This window comes from Anas platyrhynchos, chromosome 2, assembly GCF_047663525.1.
Source record: "Anas platyrhynchos isolate ZD024472 breed Pekin duck chromosome 2, IASCAAS_PekinDuck_T2T, whole genome shotgun sequence".
NCBI lineage: Eukaryota > Metazoa > Chordata > Aves > Anseriformes > Anatidae > Anas > Anas platyrhynchos.
Window position 1 is genome coordinate 145,317,487 of NC_092588.1, and position 21,424 is coordinate 145,338,910.

The 21,424-nt window shown below is 38.1% G+C and overlaps 1 protein-coding gene across 27 annotated transcripts in view; it reads right to left on the reverse strand.

The window, feature by feature from the left end:
- Window positions 1–21,424, reverse strand: part of PARD3 (par-3 family cell polarity regulator) — a 443,789-nt gene that overhangs the window by 240,409 nt on the left and 181,956 nt on the right. For 22 of the 27 annotated variants that reach the window (XM_072033793.1, XM_072033788.1, XM_072033784.1 and 19 more), the window contains exon 5: window positions 13,010–13,141. The exons of the other annotated variants lie outside the window; for them this stretch is intronic. In XM_072033793.1, the coding sequence (XP_071889894.1) occupies window positions 13,010–13,141 (132 nt within the window). The remainder of the gene's footprint in view (window positions 1–13,009; window positions 13,142–21,424) is intronic. 27 annotated transcript variants of the gene reach the window in all.

Sequence of the window (21,424 nt, forward strand, 5' to 3'; positions counted from 1 at the left end):
TAAATAATTTCTATTTTTTTAATGCAAGTTCATGGATGAGTCAAAAAGAGCATGTGTGAGAAAGAAAAGAAATCCCACTGCAACTGAGAAATTAAACTGAAAAATTAAATCAAGGAGCCAAAAAACAGACACACAGATGGTAAAAACTGGCAAAAATAAAAAGTTAAAATCGTGCTTTTAAGTACCAACAGATGCAGTGACTTTAAAATATTACTCCTTGAGGATACACAAAGACAATAATCCCAGATTGTGATTTCTGGGCCAGTCTACTGCTGCACTAGATCCACAAAATACACCGTATTGTACAGAGAAAAAATGACGTGTCAGACGTGGTGATATCGGCACTGCCAGTCTACTAAAATATGAGAGAAGAAAATTAAGCTATCCAACACTGTGAAATTAATGTCTTCAGGAAAAAAATATAAAAAATTAAAAAAAAAAAAAATAACTGTGTAAATGAGATAAGAGAGGTGACTTACAGAATCCATTTGCAGATTTATAATACTACAGAACTAAGCATGAATTGGTTATTTAAGCACTTTTGAAGCATTCTTTTCTGAAACTATTCTGGCTGCACACCCCAGCTGGAAGCGAGCCTGTGCTTCCGAGGTTCAGCATTGTTCAACTTTGCCACGTTAAAAGCTTTGCTGGTTTCCAATCTTATTCCAGGTCTCCTGACTTCAGCCACCACAATCACACAAAGCCGTCATGGTTCAGGCTACCAGTACTAACACAGGGAAAGAGAAATAATACAAAATCTGAAATTTGAGAAACTGCTGTGTGCTTTAAGTTCAGTTTTTCCTGAAAAATATTCTTCAAATCAAAAATAGAGATAAATAATTATCATTCCTACTTTTAAAACACGCTGCTAACGACTCGTGTTGCAAATTGATAAGTGAATTCAATTGATACTGCTACCTTATTTATCAAAACCAGCATCTTACACTACCACAATGATTTCAGGCTAGCTGTAGGTATATACCCACAGAGTCTACAGGTTTTGGGGGGGCTAAAGCAAAGTAAAAGTCAAAGAAAACAAAACATTATTCTTTACTACCCCTTTTAATATGCAAACAATTACACAGGACACTTTCTCCTCTAAAACTCAAGGAGGATATACTATACCCGATAAGCATATGTTAAGAAGGTGACTGGAAAATCACTTATCTAAAGTCAGCTCTACAATTGATGTAGGGATACATTTAAACATATAGACACACACATTTATATATGTATGTGATGTCAATGAGAGCACTTTAAAACACTGCTTGTGGAAGTGGGCAGCTAGGAACAGTTTGGTATTTCCAGTGCACTGGCAGCATGGCTGCTCTGGGCGTGCAATCCGCACTAGCCTGCCCAGGAATGACGGTGTCAGATGTTGCCTTTGCACACAGCCTGGTTTTAGTGACCTTCAAATCACCAGCAAAATCCATCAGTTCTGATGAGAGGATGAGTTAAAACAGTCTTCACGAAGAGAGCTATTTATATTGATGGAGTATAGCTACAAGGACGAAATACTGATGGGTTTACTTTCTGAACTCTGCGCTTTGTTGTTATAATTATTGCCTAGGAAATCAAGATAAATAAAAGTGGCTTGATGGAATAGTCAGTCTAAGTTTCAATAATTTTAAATAGAGATGCTCACAGATATGACTGCTTTCTTTTGGGGCATTTAATTTAGTCTGCGCTCTGGATAAATGGGTTGAAATTATAAGCAATCATGAATTCTTGAGCATTACGAAAGTAAAGATTTTTGAAGACAAATGAGGGTGTCCACGAGGAAGAGGAAATTAAGCTTTGATATAAAGTGACTGAACACTGGCTCCCTGCCAAGCACCCTGAAGAAATATTGGTAAGACCAGAGAGGTTTTGTTCATACTCAATACCTCACTCCACAGGTGTTTATTCCACAGCATGTAAGAATGTTTACAACATACAGCCTGAAGAATATCTTTTTTTCTTTCCTTTTGGAAATAGTTGCACATATGTATGCTGGCCTCAATATTAACTGTGAAAATAAACAATGCTTTAAGTGGCAAATGTGCTAAAATAACGCAAATAGCCAACTGATTTTGCTCATATTTAAAAATAGCTATCTCTGGGCTGAAATATATATATATAGTATAAAAAATCAACCCAAATGAAGTTAAAGTAATCATATGCAGCTGGGATGAAAGTGAGTGATACCTTAATATGGAATGCTTAAAATATAACATACAGAAGATCGGAACTTAAAAGGAACATTTATTTCAAAAGCAAAATCTTTACAGCAGTCTATTACAGGAAATCTTTAGTTCATTAATATTTGTAGTGCCACTAGCATCATGTGTTTCCAATCGATTGCTTCCTCATGGAAACACTAGCTGTGCTGAATTTATTTTAATTTTGTATACCCCGAGTATGGAACTTCCATCAGCGAGAGTTACAAATCAGTTTTCCTTCTTTGGGACTGAGCAAAAACCCTTACCAGTGCCACAAGGCAGCTGGCAGTTAGTTGCTGGGTCTTACAAAAACAATTTTATTTATTAAATCGGATCAAATAAAAAGAGAAGATTAAAAGAAAGGCACATCGTTGCTTCTCCTGGTTTGCATTTGACACATACAAAAGTAAATAACTGTTTAGTACATCCTGATTTCCTACCCAACCTAACACCTGTTCTCTCTCCTCGTCCTCTCACCAGACGCTATCTAGACTGGACGCTATCTAGCTTGACCATGTCAGATGCAACTCCAAGTATTTTCAAGATAAATTCAGGATGGACTTACTTTCAAATCAGTCAAAGAATGAATTGGCAAGGCTGGTCTATTATCTTCTTTTTTCTTCCCCTTATACCAATTAAATAAATTAAAATCTTGTGGTATATCCCATCAGCTAGGTCACATTACGTAATTCCATTCACTGAGTTGCTGGACTCACTAAATCTTGTGTCATTTCATGAAGAATCACGACATTTCTCAAAGTAACCTATAAATTACATTAACCACTTAATATAGCTAAAGAGGACAACATTAAATAACGAAACACTCATACTTAAGCAATAAAATCAAGATTAAATTTGAAACCACAAATAAAACAAAAACACAGACAAATTGCTCCATGTAATTCAATTATTAACTCCAAGTTATATAGTACCATCATCCACCTTTACAGCAAAGTGCAACTACGGCATTAAAATCAGTTGCCCATGCAAGGTTTTTAAAAAATAACAGACTGTTATTTACATCAATGGAAAATGAATTATCTCTTCCACAATCATCAGGTCAAATTTGGCCCTCTTCTGCAAGCATCTTCCTATAACTAATAATTCACAGAAGGAAAAATAATCATCCTGCTATAATTGAATAAATTAGTTTAAAATTCCCATTCATATAAAATCTGTCATCTTCCCTTGCCCAAAATAAGCACTCTTACTTTATTTCTGTTCTGTTTGGAATTAATTGGCTTGCGTGACTCCAAAGGATTTACCTGAATCTCTCCTAATAACTACAGTGAGAAGCAACAAGTCCTAATTCCATGTTTCTGTCTGGGTAACTCATTGTGTTTTATTGCAGAAAATACTACAGTTTCCACTAGAAACTTTTAATACAAATATTTATTGAAAATAAGAAACATTTGCCATTTAGAAGAAAAATTGTACCAGGAAGAAAATTAGACTATTAAAAAATAATAATAAAAAAGAGCACTTATTTTTCCATTTCAAGGCAAGCAAATTCTAAAATGAAAATCAAATTAACTGAAAATTAAGTTAACTTGAAGCTTTAGCTAAGGCCAGGCTGACTTCTAATGCAGAGTTATAAAAGTTTGGCTTGGCAGCAAAATCAAGCAAATTCTCAGTCCTGGATTTTCTTATGATTTGAAAGGAACAGAGGGAAAAAAATACAGTTGAGACAACTTTTCAATTTTAAATGGTGTCTTTCTGATAGAACATGAAGAAAGACATCAAGACACCTGAAAATAAAACAGAAAAGGGATTTGGGGAGCTGGGGTTTTGAGACGGCATCACTTCTTTCCTAGGAAGAAAGGAAGAAGCTTTCCAGTAGAAATATACATTGCAAATCACAAAACAGACATGCAGGAAGAAGAAAAGAAATGAGAAAATGAGAGCACAGAAGTGTTTTTTTTTCTTTCCATTAAAAATATCAATATCAGGCACTACCAGTACTATCTTCTGAAACATAAATGCAGAATCTCTTTCTAAGCAGCAATGATACAACTAATCATTTGCACATTTACACTTTGGTTAAAAGGCCGGAATGCAGCAGAATGTGAATTTTAAATTAAGAAGCTTCACCAAGGGCGAGGAAGAATCCTCTATAGACACAATTAACAAAATTGGTTTAATACACTTAAAACTTTTAACCTTGTGGTCTTTGAAGCAGACAGTGGAACCACATTTATTTCAGGTTTGTGCTTAAATAGTTTTGTCCAAAAAGGCAGGAAAACAGCATTATGTGGTTACCAGCAACCCTAAAAATGCCCATGAGGTGCACCAACCTCATGCACTCCCCTGAAAAGTTCTAGTGCTATAAACTAATGAAATAAATTATCTTGATTTGGTGAGATCTATTTTCATTAGCTGTATTACCCACCAAGGGAATGAGGACAAATTTTAATTTTATTAATGTATTTCACTCCTGCGTTACCCTGGCAGTCTGTATTGCTAACTCTCACATTACAGAGGCCATCGCAGCGCTCCCTGGGCTCTCCTCCTTGCACGTTGGGGTGTGCTGATCTGTGCTGAGCCAAGCCACCCCACTCGGCCCCATGTCAGGAGCCTGGGGACCAGCGCCAGGGAGCTGCGGCACCGCCAGCCATCAGCACCTCCAGCAGTAAGAACTCATCGCGCCTTCCCACCAGGGCTTCTGAGGACACAGCATGGGAGCAGCAGCAGGCACATCATGAAAATACCGAGACCGTTTCTGTTATAAACAGCTATATAGTTGGGATACAACATTGTGTATGCCTGTGCTAAGAAGAAAACACACTGGAAGATAAATCTCCCCCGCAGCGCGATGAAAGGAAAGGAAAGCAAGTTTTAAAAATCAGGGAAGGAAGATCTCAAACATCCCTTTAGACAAAACATTCTTCTATGCACAGTAAGGGACCTTCAGATGTCCTTATCTGACCTGCTATCACGGACAGGCAGCAGTCAAAAAAGCCAGAGATGGTACTGTTCTGCAACATGTTTAGGAAATGGTAGGAAAAATAACAGCAATAATTTATTTAAAGCTTCTTACAGAATCTCCATGTAATTTAAAAGAGTTATGACATACTTCCCTGGTATCATAGCTTAATTACCATTAACTACCATTATAACATGATTACTTAAATAGTTTGATCCAAAAAGGGCAGGAAACCAGCAGTGTGTGGTTACCAGCAACCCTAAAAATGCCCGTGACGTGTGCCAACACTCCTCAGTAAGGCTTTGCAGAAGAGAGTAGGTCTTGTTCAGACTTTAGCCCAGTCCATCTGTACGTAGGTGTATATGTATACATGTCTGTAAGAGTGACTGTTTCGGATACACATCTGCATATGGTGCATGTCTATTTCGACAAGAATTAAAATCCATGAGAGGTTTTTTGTTTTGTTTTGGTAAAGTCAACTTTTTTTTTTTTTAAATGTGGACTACTGACACCTCTCCACATACAGAACTGCGTCCTGCCACTGCGTTCATATCTACACAGCAGCACATAACCAAACATAGGCTGTAGCCCTGAAACTGTCTCACCTATTTAATACACAGTATGAAATGACAGATTATTTTTGAAGGAGAACAAGATAGATGCCAGCATGAAACACTGTTTATAAAAGCAGCACTACTACAGCTGTCCCCAAGCAATAAAGCTGTTTATTCCAACCTCCTATCTCATATAAACCGAAACCCTCAGCACAGAAAAATAACATTAAAGCTGTTCATAACTCCAAGACAAATACAAAAAAGAAACTCCTTCCAAAATATACAATTCAGGGCATGTCCATAAATGTCCATTTTGCATAAAAATACACAAGCTTTTGAATTCCACAATCATATTTTCTTAAAACTGACACATATTGTAGTTTGAACTTTGAAATTTTATCTCTCTACATACTAATGTATTCATTATAAAGATGGGCCTTTCTCTTTAAGGCTTCTTTTTCTGTGGTTATACACACATTTAAAGAATATTAATAAATATGTGTATTAGCATACTCATATCTGAGCTACCTGAAGAAGACTACATAGATTCTTCTGAATTCGGCATATGTGACAACTATTCTAATGGGAAAAGAATTTGAGTCTACACAAAAACCAGGCATAGATCAAGTTAGAACCTAAAACAAATGGCTTTTAGATATGGAAATGAAGTTTAGATTTAGAAATCTGGATCTGAAGCCATCTGGGTTCAAAGTCAGACTCAAATCTAGAGAAGACCTGCAACTCCGATTCTCACAGTAAAAAAAAAAAAAATAAATAAAAATAAAAATTTCAACCTTCTAAAGCAGAAATCACAAATATAAAAATACAAAATTGACATGGCCATCATAAGAGCTTGTTACTGTGGGACCTGGGCACCTAAACACCCAGCAGAGCCTCAGCCACTGGAAGTGTCTCAGTGGAGTCCAGCCTGGAGGCAGCTCAGTTGCCCTCACATACACCTCAACACCTAAATACAGGCAATACAGGCATCTCATTTTGGATCTCACTGCACAGTGTTTTTTCTAATGTAATAGTAGTAGTGGTATTAGTAACAACAATAATAATCATAGATACAATGGAGGAGAACATTGAAACAAGTCAAGAGAATAATCATTCAATTGCGGTTGTGTATAGATTAGTGATACCTAACACCACTACATTTTCTTCTGGGAAGTTTAATGGTTTTGACTCTATCATATATACAAACCATCCCTAAGGTGTGATTAGTCAAAAAATGTATGTATTTTATTACACCTGTGTGCAGACATGGCTCCGAGGCATCATGGTGCTCATCTGACAGCCACATGGGGCATTTCGTTGGCCCAGAGCTAGATGCAGCTGCTGCCCTTGCTGAGTCAGAAGTGGACATTTTTGTTCCTGAGCTAAAGGAGTTAACACTGTGCAAATATGGGTGCTGACCATCATAAAATAATGTTGACCATCCCAGCAGGTGGAAGCCATCACATGGACATCACATAGGATCACATGGACAAGAACCAGCCTCAAGTAGTGAAAAAGCTGAGTGGGTGCAAGTGGGTATGGGACTGGGGAGACTGAACTTTTGTAGGAGCACCTTGAGGCCTTCTGATCAGCTCTTTGACTAACATAAACCATAAGTGAGTCCTCTACCAATGGTCACTGCTGGCCACTACCTCTACCTGCCCATGTTTACCCTATGGCCTAACACTTAATATGATAGCATATGCCAAGTCCAGCCTTTCTTGTCCTTGTCCTACAGCTCTGCCTGAAGAAACACAGCAAACTGCATGATAAAGCTGGGGCCATGTACACTGCCTGGTAACGCTTCTTTATCTCATAATCAACCACAGCATGGTCATGCGTGGTCTCGCAGTGCCTGGACAGCCTCCTGGCTGGCTGCGGCAATCCAGTGAAGTCTCCCCCCCAAAAAAGACAAGCCCCCTCCATTAGGCCTAGAGCTGTGAACATATAGATAGCATACCTGTCTTTGTGACAGAAAGGTGTTCTAAAGAACATAACATTTCCTACCATCTTTCTGTTTTACACTTTATCTGCTGTCATGGTTCTATATTCATTAAGGTTACCATTATGAAATGTACATACTCGGATAGGGAGGAAAGCAATTAGACTCCATTTGACACTGTGCAGAATAACAGAGAACTGGTTAAGACTGAAGCCTAGCTATTCCTTTTTCCAAATCTTTAACTAGCAGAATTCCTTACTAATGACAATCTTTTCCTGCAGTTTCAATCTCCACACATGAGCATTTTGAGGGAGGAACAAACTCTGCCCCTCAAGCCTCTCCATCTCCTGTTCATGAAACACAGAAATTGCAGACCTTTATGTAGTATAATTACAGAAATAGTAAAACAAACAAACAAAAAAGTAAAAAATAGACCTGTTGGACAAGGAGAAACACAAAAGAGGTACACCGGTGAAAATAAAGATGATTATATACATTAGCTTTACCCCCGTGAAACATTTAAAACTAAACAGAACAAATTAGCTACATTTCTACCTTCTATTCTTATATAAAGGCATAAAATAGAATCAGGGCTTTTGTTGTTAAATGAAAAATTTGACAACATGGGTAAATTGGCATATAAGAATCCAAAGGAAATGGTTTAAATTCACCAACCTATCTCTAAAGCTCTGATTTTCTTTTTCAACTGATAGTGCTGAAATGCACTAATTTATACCATCTGAATGTTTTTAGAGTCGATTCAATCATATTAAAAGCAGGCTTTATTGTGCTGAAAATAACAGCTGAAGGCAGGTACTCTATAGCTGGAGATTTAAGACCATATGCTATTTGAACATCTGATCTCATTGTTGGAAAAGGAACCAGAGAGACTGTACAAGATCACTATGGATGGATGTCATAAACAACTTACCAGAAGTGTTCTGCACAGCAAATTTCTGCTCAAGAGGACAGCAATAGCAACCACTTCTCATCCCATTTCAGGATATAATTTAGTTGCTTTCATCTCTGGCTTTTGCTAGGTACTTGGAAGCCACTGCGATTTTAGGAACCAGACCTGTTCTGCTGTAATAACCATGAAATTTTACTTCATCTCCTACCTTGCTTTCATTAGCTGGCAAGTACACATATATATAGATATGTATCAAATACAAATACATATATGCATATATATTTAAATATGGGTTTAATTGAACCAATCTCTTTGTATTTGCAAATCTGATCAACCGCTTCAAAACAAAGCAGGGCAGCTGTAGAAGTTCCCTTTCCTGCTGTTCTCGCACCTTTTCCCAGCGCACAGAACAGCAGGGTGCTCTTAATCCTTCTGCGAAATAGGCTTCTCCAACAGAGCAAGGAATATACTATTTCAATTCAAGGTTTCTTGATCACTGCCAGCTTCAATATTCGACTAATGAAACTAAAATGACCACCCAAGAGAAGCGTTCTGTATACTTAAATTTCAAAAATTGGTGAAAATTTAACTCCTTCATATGTTACATTTTCATGTCTCTCTGGTACGAAACAGCATGATTCCAGATTTGATCAGCCCCTGAGCAAGTCTTGAGGTGAAACGAAGAAAAAAAAAAAGAAAAGATTTCTCAAATAAAAGTGATATTACCATATAGATGAATTAATTTGGATAGAAGTAAAGTATTTCAAGTAATTCCTCAAAGTCTGGTTGCTGCAGGAGAAAAGAAAGTGCTGTGGAAGGGAAGGTGAAGAAGGGAGAAAAAAAAACTTTTCTTAAAAGATTTCAAAATTAATTTTTTATCATTATCATTTGGCAATCTGTATGGCAGAACTAGTGAAATTACTGGGTGAAGCAGTAACAAAAAATACAGGCCTTAATTTTCTAAACTTATTCTGAAATGGTATTTGGATTTTTGATTTTATAATGGCAAAGTGATTCTCTGGTACAGTTTCACATAACTGCCTTCATGGCCACAAGAAATACCAAAGCTTTCTGAGAATTACACTGAGCAGTTTGCCCTGTGGAAAACTGGAGAACAAACTGGAACAAACCTCAGGTAAAAGTAGCTCACCAGCATATACAACCATAACATCTTAAAGGATGCAGGAGGCAAAATTAATCTTTCCCACTTCTTTGATGTATCATTCTAATTTAGCAGAGCCTAGTAAAGCTCAATAGGTAGGAGCAAAAGCAATTACTTCAAGGAATTTTAACAGGCTTCATGCATTCTTCCATTTAAGACACTAAAACCTACACGAGTCTAAAGAAGTATTTCTCTACAACTACTAGAATATAAATCTAACCTGCCTTGATTAGTCCCTGCTACAGCAGCCCATAATGATTTCCTAGAAAGGAGGTATCTTGCACTTTCATCTGCAGGGCAGGCCATGATGTTGCAGGACTATTGTTTGCTCTGCGGTTCTGGTTATCGGAAATGAGGCGCTGTCCACAGAAAAACAACTGCACTTGTTTGGCACATCACAATTCCAGCAAATGTTCGTGTATGGTAGAAACTGACAGCGATCATCCTGACATTTTTGCTGTGTTTTTTCTCCTTATATTCTAATGAGGAGATGAGGCAACTTTGAGAGAAGCAACTCAATCCAAGCCAGGAAAGCCGCCATCCAAGAACAAGCCCCTGGAGTCTGCCAGATGAACGCAGTGTTTCCGACCATCCAGTCTGCAGAGCCATAGAGGCAGGTTGGACCAGCACTGTTATCATCCCTCCTATCTGTCATGAGCCCTGCACAACTGGTTTCTTCTTGGCATGGCCTAACACCTCTCACCAGACCTACCGTCTGCTACTTCTTATGCACGTACTGGCACAGACCTCTCCAGCCGCCTCCAGGGCTGTGCTGAACACACAGGCATTGGTCTGGAAGTCGCTAAATGAATTGACTTTGCCAGATTAGACTACACTGCAGCCTTTTTGTTGGAGCTTCTCATTTTGCACGTCTGCTCTCAGGTTACCCATTTCCACTGACAGTATTTCTACAGTTTTGAATACAGAGCTTTAGTAAAGGGGAGAAAATAGGATATGGAAAACTATATTGCAAGAAAAATAAATGCTATATACACAAAAGCATTGGAACTGGAATATATAGAATATTTATAACTAGAATATTTATAAATTCAACAATATTTCTGAGTGAGTAATATGCTTTAAAGCCAGGGGCAGTAAGATAAGACTGGCCTTTTGTCTCTGGCATGATTATCTCATCTATTTGTAGTTCCTGCAGTTACAAGAACTCGTTACTTGTCTTTTTAAAAGAACAAGAACGTGACTGTGTTCTGAAATTTCTGGTTTGCTTATCACCACGCTTTCCAGAAAAGTCCACTAAATTAAACAAAAAGCAAACAGAAGTGAAAGGCCTAACCAATGAAAAACAAAAAGCCCACAAAGGACACTGAATAAGATACAAGAGTTTAAAACCTAAAGACAAAGGGAAGGGAATTTCTCCCCTAGGCCCATCCCTCCCTTCTCTGCAGAGCTGTGCTTCAGCCCTTCTTCACCACAGGCCTTCTCCTGTTCATACCCTGTTAGTTGGTTTCCAGTCTAATTAATTATCCTGCTGGCATGAAATCGCACAAGCATCTTCCAGATACAGACAGATTCATTAACACATTGAAAGAATTAATCCTTTCTCTTTCAAAAAACAACAAACAAAAAGCCAAAACCTTGCTCAGAAGAAATATGAAATTTGCAAATTCAGACTTGGACCGGTTAACTAGGGTAATAAATGCACTTTCAGACTACCACTAGTGCCCAATTATTTACCTGATTTGTGAATAAATTGAACTAGTTAAGCTGTTCAGAGACTAAAATCAGCAGAAAACTTAATGCTTCTTTGAACATGGATGCTCATCTATTAAAATATTCATGTACCCAACATTTTACAGGAAGATCACTATTAAGATTCCCAATCCAACCTCTTTTGCTGAGACAACAGTTTCATTAACTGCCACAGTGAAAATCTAATGACGCATGAAGTATGCCTCGAAAACATCAAACAAACAGCACTATCACAGGAGACACCTTCAGATTTGGGCACCAACTTTCCATTGCAATATAGATGGAGACGACAGCAGTAAAACTCACCCGTACTACCTGGACTCCTTCTGAGAGGAAAACAGCAATGGAATTGCCAGCACCGTTCCTATCATTAAATGTGCAGAGGAAAAAATACAAGGACCAAGGACAAAGTTTCTTCATGAGCCGTATGAGCTGAAATGAATCTGCAGCTAATCACAGATACAAAAATAGCTAATAGCTCACATTTGTTGGTTTGTGAGGGTTTAGGGTTTTTTTAGTTTGTTCGTTTTTAAGGTTTTTATACTGTGTGATATTACTTAGGTAACATTCTTTAAATAAGAATAGGGATGAATAAACAATGTTTGGAATACCCTAGGATTAAGGCATGCTGAACTTCAACTATCAATTATGACTTCTGTGGGTAAGGGAGAGCAGTCGCAAGATACCAACCCAGGTTTGGATTTTAAAACTTTTCCTCTGTTCACACAGCACAGTGTGAAAAGCTTGGGCTACATCAGGAGGTAAACTTCTCTTTGAAACTCATCTGTATAAAGCAAATTCTGTTTTTATAGCCTAATGCCATGAAATACAAACCTTGTACAATAATGTCAATGCAAAAATTCAACATTGCATAAAGAAGAAAAATGAGAAAATAATCCCACATATGCACTATTCTATGTATAGGCTTCCTGTTATACCTCCAGTCTCCAGAATAAAGCTGCATTTTCATTGTACATTTCAAGACACTTCTTGAAAAATCTCAGACACAGACAAATACATGAAGTGACTGCTATGCAATATTAATTTAAGACCTTCAACCCTCTATGACTGCCAGCTTATTAATATAGGAAAAACAAATTGGAACTACTGTCTCAAAATATCCCAAGATCAGAAGTGGTAGAAATGTACACTAAATAAATATGATAGCAGTTTCTTCATATTTATTATTCATATATTTTGCAAGGTTAAGAATAACAAGCATTTAAAACTGCAATATCTAACCTGACCCACATTGGTCTCTTGTGTAATAATATTATTAACTTTTAACAGCAAAATATTTATAAAAATAATAATCTCTAAATAAATTAACCCTCTTGGTATTACTTGTGAAGAACAGCAGTATTTCACATACTATATAAGTGGGTGTATAACCCAAAAATGAAATAGTTTGCAGCTGCCCAATTTTGTGCTTAGTGCAGTTTTTTGGAAGCAGAAGCAATCCCATACAGATTTAGTCAGCATACTTCTGGAGTTTGAATCTTGCCTAGAGAGCCAATATCACATAAGAATATACTTCTATGTAATACTTTGGAGTAGCATAACGATTAGATCGAATAAAGTAATATATATATATACATATATATTACCTGGTCTTGCCTCTCCAGCCACTTGTCCACCATGGGATGACTGGCACTTAACGATGACCGAGCATTGTCTCTCTGAAACTGGTTAGACCAGCTACTAGTATCTCGTGGTAGGCTTCTGTAGTTTTCATCTTTCTATTTTAAAAGAAACAAAAAAGTGGCTTATAAAAAACAACCAGTCCTTGCACATCATCAATGCAGCTGGTTATTAAAATAACACAAAGGGAACGCGGACAAAGGAGAAAGCAGGCCTGGCTGGTCCCAAGAAGCAGCCACATGCACACCTCGACTGCCTGGTGTGTGCACGTGGCCACTCAGTGGCAAGAGCTCCCCTTCCTTGGCACCCATGAAGTCCAAACACAGCCTTCAGTGGGTTGGTAGCTCCCAAACCCACTTCAGAGAATTTTTTTCCCCTGTCCCTGTTTCCTTGGTTAGTCTGGGGATGTACAGATACAGCCTTATCTGTAAAACTGCAGCAGGTGAAGACTGTGCAGGTGGAGACTGTGCTAAATTGAAATACATTTACCACGTTGTGATAAAAATATTTATAGATTTTTAATTGACAAATTATAAGCATTTTCTGCTTATCTTTCCCACAAGTACAAATTCTTCAGCCTCTAAAGACACTTAGTCCTTACCCAGCCTGACCACCAAAAGCCAATAAAAACAAGTGGCAGATCCTTAGTGTTGGGAGTTACCCTTAGCCCGAAGTCTACAGACCAATTGTTGATTTACACCCGTTAGTGCCCTCCAACTGAACACATATATGGAACTGAAAGTCCCCTCAGCTTTTCAAAAACAGGTTGTAAATAAGGATTCTTCCTTCAGAAGCAGAATATTTTTTCTAGTATATCTACCTCAATACCAAGTCAGACAATTTAGAGAGTATCTATTTTTCTTACAGTCATACATAAGCAAATAAAATAGGACTGTAGTTCCATATATTTTGCAGTATTACTGCCTCTAGGAATCTTGAAAATCTCTAAAAAAAAACACCAGTGCACATTCACAGTTTTATTATTTATAGCACACACAGCAAAGTTTTGACCCCTTTTTAAATCAATACTTCATTCCATCAGCATAAGTATTTCCTTCCCCTATTTAGTCTATTGATATTTCTTTTGCCTGGCACAGTGTTAGTCCAATACTCTAAAACACAGACTGTAGCATCAATTCCCTTACAACTGGCTGTTACAATTTGATTTCTTGTAAATGTATGACATGCTTTGCTAGGAAATTGAACTCTCAATATAACTGTGATACATAGGAGAGTTTTCAAAAGCTTCCTGGGTGAGAGCAGTCTTTTTCTATCCATATCAAACTTAAGCTTTCTTAATTGAGGACAAGTTCTTTTCTTGAAGGGGACTTTGTAGCATAAAAGAAATCTTCCATTTTGTGACATTAAAGTTTGAATTCAACCAGCACAAGATATCCTTGCAAAAATATGCCTGCACAAGTAACTAGCCTAATAAATCTGCATCATAAAATAGTTTAACCTATACTTAAACTAATAGTTAACCAAATGAGTAAGAACTTCACATCTTTCAACTACTGAAATGTTCCAGTTTTCCAGTGTGATTAACCACACATCAAACTAACTCCTTGCTTACAAAAGGGATAGTGGAAGTCAGTCATCACTTTGTACAACTGCAGCAAGAGCCATAAGAGACAGGAAACAGTATGCAGAAATTGATTTTTTCCTATTGCTTCTCTTATTCAATTCGTTTGGTGACAGAGGTGGCACAGTTCCTATAAGCCAAAACAACAATTTGTCTTGCTCAAAGTGGTGGAAAGGTATAACAACAAAATCAAAACCTGGACAAAGAAATAAAGAAGGATTATTTTATGCACATAAAACTCCATTCAGTTGGTGCATGAGTTATTGTTATCTGACAGTAACTTGTTATCTGACAGACCAGTCTGAATGAATAGAAATTTCTTCCTCTTACGTTTTCTGTATCCCTATACTTTATAGATAATTCTATTTTTAGTGATTCATGTTTACAATCTTCAATACAAACAAAAAGACTTCTTTTTTCTATAATACACAAAAATCCCTCTCCACAGAGCCCCCATTAGCCATGTATAATCCAGATTTTTTCAAAAGTAAGAGAGAAGGAAAAAAAATAAAAAGTTCATCAAAGGATGATGTTCAAGGAAGTGTTCTTCAATCATTCAAACACTAAGTGTCTCTGATCTGAATTATGCAGGACAACAGTTTGCTTACAGTTTATATTGGAACTTCCTGCTGTGAAATGTCTTTTAATATCACAGCACACAATACAGGTGAAATTTGCTAAGAGTAAAAGAGAGTTAAATTAGGCCTCTGTTTGGTATAGCTATACTGTATCAAGAATTCTGCAAGGAGTTTATGCCTAGTAATCTCTGTGCTGGCCAGAAGAATATATTCTTCCTATCTACCAAAATATTTCTGCTGTAGTCCACTTCCACAGAAGATTGCCCTTCTCTTGATAAGGCATACACCAGATCACTTTTTACAGAGGGTATTAAAAGTTACTCAGCAATTTTTCTGGAAGAGATGTGGTCCCTGTGACTTCTTGTGCTCTGCAGCACAGCTCAGAGACCACTCAAACCGGCACTATCATCAGCATGTGACAAAATGCTTTACCAGGGTTTGAATCACACACAGAGCCAAACAGTAAGACAGAAAAACAACCTGTCATAGATAAGAATGACACTTGGTTCTTTGCTGTGGCCAAAAGCTATCTGTGTGCTCTGCTGGTGGTGGCACTACTGCAAGAAGGGAGCTGGACTAGGAGCACTTCTAACCCTGCTGCTCCCAGTCCTGTCACCTGTGCAAGACCTCCAGATGCTGCTGGCAGCCTGGAATCCCATCTGCATGGAGACCTCCACTACTGCAACTGACAGACTTAATTCAAAGATAGCAGTGGGGATGAGTGTAGGGGCCCATTCTCTTTGATATCTTCACTGATGACTTGGATGAGGGAATTGAGTGCACCCTCAGTAAATTTGCAGATGACACCAAATTGGGGGGAAGTGTCAATCTGCCGGAGGGTCTGAAGGCCCTGCAGAGGGACGTGGACAGGATGGGTTGATGAACAGAGGCCAATGGGATGAGGTTCAACACGGCTAAGCGCCGGGTCCTGCACTTTGGTCACAACAACCCCATGCAGTGTTATAGGTTTGGGGCAGAGTGTCTGGAAAGCTGTGATGAGGAAAAGGATCTGAGGGTGCTGATTGATGCTTGCCTGAACATGAGCCATCAGTGTGCCCAGCTGGCCAAGAAGGCCAACAGCACCCTGACTTGCATCAGGGATAGTGTAGCCAGCAGGAGCAGGGAGGTGATCGTCCCCCTGTATTCTGCTCTGGTGAGGCCACACCTCGAGTGCTGTGTTCAGTCTTAGGGTCCTCACTACAAGAAGGACATCGAGGCCCTGGAGCATGTCCAGAGACGGGCTACGAAGCTGGTGAAGGGTCTGGAGCACAAGTCCTGTGAGGAGCAGCTGAGGGAACTGGGGTTGTTTAGTCTGGGGAACAGAAGGCTCAGGGGAGACCTTATTGCTCTCTATGACTACCTGAAAGGAAGTTGTGGGAAGCTGGGGGTCAACCTCTTCTTGCAGATAACCAGTGATGGGACTAGAGAGAATGGCCTCAAGTTGCACCAGGAGAGCTTTAGGTTGGAAATTAAGAGATACTTCTTGTCAGAAAGAGCAGTCAGGCATTGGAAAGGGTGGTGGAGTCACCGTCGCTGGGGGTGTTCAAGGAAAGGTTGGATGTGGTGCTCAGGGACATGGTTTAGTGGGTGACATTAGTGGTAGGGGGATGGTTGGACCAGATGATCTTGGAGGTCTTTTCCAACCAGAACGGTTTTATCAACTATAGTGATGGAAGGGAAAAACACATAACTGCAGCTTAGATGTTGGGGCTTACTGAACAAGCTGCAATGCTGTTTGCTACTTAAAGCAAACATACAAACATATATATGTCGTAAAATATGCAAATGAATAACCCAGAAAGCTTTCCTTCTATTCAGCATGATTTGGCATTAGCACGCCCGCTCCAAACATCCAACTGGGAAAGGTATGTGTTGCTTTTAACTTCAATACCATAAAGAGAAAGATTTTATGGTGCAGAAGCCATCAGGGTCACGCAGGGAATTCTCATTTCTTCTGGAGCTGCAGCTGGAAGCCCTCCTGAGACTGGTACTGACACGCATCATCAGTTACAATTAAATGCTGTAATTTTTTAAAAAAAGGTTCTTTACCAAACATCTTTGGGGACTGTGGGCCATGGCAGGTTTATGATATTTGAAATGGAAATTGATCAATATAACACTAAAACTGTCAAATCACCATATTGCCACTATACTTAATAGTAGCATTTTGCAGTATTTTTAATGAGGACATAGAATCTAACTCCTTAAGATTTAGTTCAGCATGGTGTCCCTGAAGAGCTTTGCTGGAGGCTTGGGTGAAAGGGGACAGAAGTGAAGCGATTTTGTTGTACTTTTAATTTCAGATGAATTGAAATATATAACAAGCTCCTCATCAAAGACTCCACAGCTTGTAGATGAAATGATACATTAGTATGATCCATGTACTTTAATTACTAGCTGTCAGTGCATAAACTCATTAGTGATTTTACCCTGCAGTTGTACCACTAAAGACTCCCAGCGTTACTAACCCAACAGAAAGTCCTTCACACCATACGGTGCCTTGTCCATGCCTGTTACCTCATTTGCAACTACACCGCTTTCCAAATTGTAAAGGAAGGGAGCTTTCTTCTTTCCTTTTGCATCCTGTATCTCTAATGTAAAGTGTAGTGAATGGTCGTTTCTCTTACTACTAGACATCAATACAACAAGAGTCAAACAGATTGAAGACTTTGCTTCATGGCAATTCTCTGGAAGGAGATCCAAAAATCTCAAGTTTTCTCTATAGCTATTTCTACAGCAAGTTATTCACCTCTTGTTCAGAAGCTTCACTAAGAGAAACCATTTGGGGCACTTGAAAATTTTTAGCTATATCTTTTTTCTTGTATGCTGCACCTTCTGGAGAAGGGTTTTTGTTTGCTTTTGATACCTTGTGATGGCCTTGGACTGAGGCCATATGTCCATGTTGATGAGAGACGGGTCTTTGCTTCATCTTCTGAGATTACAATTTTCATTTGATCAACTTTGGGCAAGTAAATGTTTGTAAGTATATTTATTGGTTGAATCATTATAAAAGCTGCTCTTCTTTCTTTTTATGCTCCACTGTGTCCATGCTTGACCCTGGACAGTTTAATGTCATACTTGGACAGGACTGTAAAAGCTGCAATTAACAAAACACCCATGTCATGAATTTAAATACAGCTCTAATACACACATCTGTTTACTAATTCAGTAATATGTTTTTTTGTTGTTGTTTTTGTTGTTTGGTTTATTGGGTTGGTTTGTTTGTTTGTGGACTTTAAATAAATAAATGAGGAACAAAACAAACTGGACCCCATTTCTTAATAGAGCACATCTATTTTCCAGGGAAAATCCATTATATATGGGAAATTAATTAACCCAGTAGATGTGATGTACTTACAGAAATCCGCAGTAAAAAATACTTCTTACCTAGAGATCAGATTTGGATTCAATCTTGGATTCAATCTCTCTATTCATGAGCAGCTTTTTATCAACAAATTGTACCATATTTCAACAGTTTACCTGAGCAGGAACTGAATAAGTAACTCTTTATAAACATGTGCGTATCCTAAGAAACTGACACTACCACTTGGGTGATTTTGCTTTTCCTCTCAGAAGATTCAGTTTATTTATCTCTCTACAGTTTAGTTTGAAAGCTAGCTTTGTTTGCTGTATATTGGAGAACAAGACCTCAGAAGGTACAATAACCTGGATACAGCCCAGCCAAATGCATATAACAAGAATCCAGTCCCAATCACCAAGTAACTATCAGGAGCTTCTAATCTTAGGCCATTACTAGGAGTAAAGAGAGGACTCTTGTATTAAAGGGTTACCTCGTATTTATGCCTCCTCTTAACTCCAACCTGGAACATGGACCACTTCCACCAACCCACAAAAAATGTCTTAGGATGCAAAAGATGCATATCTAATATTCCAGTGCAGAATATAGTCATTTGTATTCCATGTTATAATGGAAATATATGTGAAGAATGACAACACTACAGTCATTCTGATGCCTTCAGAAAATCTAGAAAGACTTGTCTTCAGAAATGACCCCTTCTATGGATCTGTGAATAGAAATAATTTATTATGTGTTGACAATAGCTCATTAGATGCCAATGAGGAGAAAGACAACATAAAAGCCAATGTTCCGAAATTTCCAAAGTTGTGCAATTCCAATTCATATATTCCATATTATGCCTTGATTGACAAGCAAGGTCTGATCTGAAGAAAGAGCAGTATGTAGGGGCCATGATGGACAGACAGTTTTCTGTACATGTGGTGCTACATGTAGCTATTCAGTGTCAAAGAACATGGGCTAAATTAAGAGTAAACTAAAAACTGTGACACTGCCTATCCAAATCATTCTGTTGGTCGCTCTTGTTTACAAGGGAAAACAAAAATATCATGATCTTTGCAAGTACAGATGCAAAAACAAAACTTACCACGCAGTGTATATTGTTTTTTCTCAGACTGAGGGACAGGAAAAAAAGCTTCCTCTTCAATTCACTCCTTACTTGTTAATCTCACAATAAAATCTCATGAGAGGTAATGCTAAACAACCAAAATAACATATGGCAGTTGATATTCTGTAATTATAATTCTGAAGCTGGATTTTATTTCTGTAAGCTTCTTGAAACAACACTAAAAAGGCATCGCCTTCCATAGCATCATTTTAAAGAAAAACAAATGAATCAGTTAACTTAAAATGCCAAGAAGCTACAGTTCTGATTCCTGTACACATAATACTTTCTAAGCGGTTTCCCCTTCCATTTTTTTCTCACACCGGTGAATTATTTTTTTAGACCAACTGTAGAACATCTAGAAAGTGTTCTTTAAGAAAAATAAATCACTTAGGTCTTTTAGACTTCTTTTAAAGCTAGTAAAATTTTGTCCAAAATAAAAATAAAAATAAAATATTTTTTTTTTTTAAAAAAGAGCTGATTTACAGTTCCCTCCCAAGTTGCAATTCCAACTGGCCTGTACAACAATATCTGTAAAATCAGACCTCTTTTGAAATGTTCTTGACTCAGTCAATTCCCACCTCATTTTGCTGTGCTGCTTTAAAGGATTCTAAATAGTTGTTTATATCCAGCTATTTATGAATCTATACAGTTATTTATGTGCTATAATGGAATTATGCACAGTCCTGTCATTTTCACTGATATTTGATTTTGTACCCAATGCTTTATGTCAATTTGGATTTAGTGAAACAGCATTTGTAAAGCTGTTTATTTATCTTAATGTTAACATCCCTTCATTTCAATCCTTGGGAGAGCCAAGAAATTAAATTCCAGGAAAGGAAAAAAGCTGGCAATTAAGTAATTTCAAAAGTATGCTCTGAATATAGGATTTAACAAACAGGATTTTATAAATATAAAATACATTTGGAGAGTTAAGGGAGACAGGAAGCAGCAAGGTACAGGAAACTTCACAAGAATCTTATATTTAGATCTCAAAATGAAGAATATCTTATAAAGCACCTGCATTATCCTTTTAAGTGTAGGTAAATGCTTTCAGGTGGTCATACCTCTAAAATAAGCATTTGAGAATATCTTCAACCTGCTGTTTTTATGTTGAGAAAATTGTGTCTGCATGCCTGAAAACAACAAAAATTGGTTGAGGGGGATAAGAGAACCATTCTGTCTCCTCAGGCTAATGAAACTTAATTTTTCTTTCCTCCTTATCTCAAGGAAGGACAGTGCCTTACGGGCAGAGCCCCAGGCAGCAGCAAGGCCCAAAGGCAGCGGCTGTGCCCTCACCACGCCACCGCCAGCGTCCCCTCCGGCCTACCCAGCCCTTACCAAAATCAGCCCCATGTTCTGCATTTAACAATATAAACGGGACTCAGTGGGGCTCCCTGGAAAGCTGTGAAGGAAGCAGTTGGCTCAGCCGACTTGCAAATTCATTTCAGACCTTGGCCAGACTCCTTCCCAAGAGCTTTACCAAGACAGGACAAGCAGCATCTGTTTCGGCCCAAATTCAGTCAAGACAGAACTAAGCCCAGAAGGTTTAGCCCAGAACTAAGCCCAGCCTTTCCTGGTTTTAAAGGTAAGTTCACCATCTCCGTCCCAATCACACTGCCCCTTTGTACATGTATATATTGGTTCTATGGACAGTGAATTTCAGTCTGAGAAATCTTTTTTTTTTTTCTTGTATGACTAGTATTCATTACAAAATGACATAAATTCATTTAAAAATACAACAAATGCAGAAAAAAAAAAAAAAAAAAGGCTGGAATAATCACTGCTGACACCACCCAG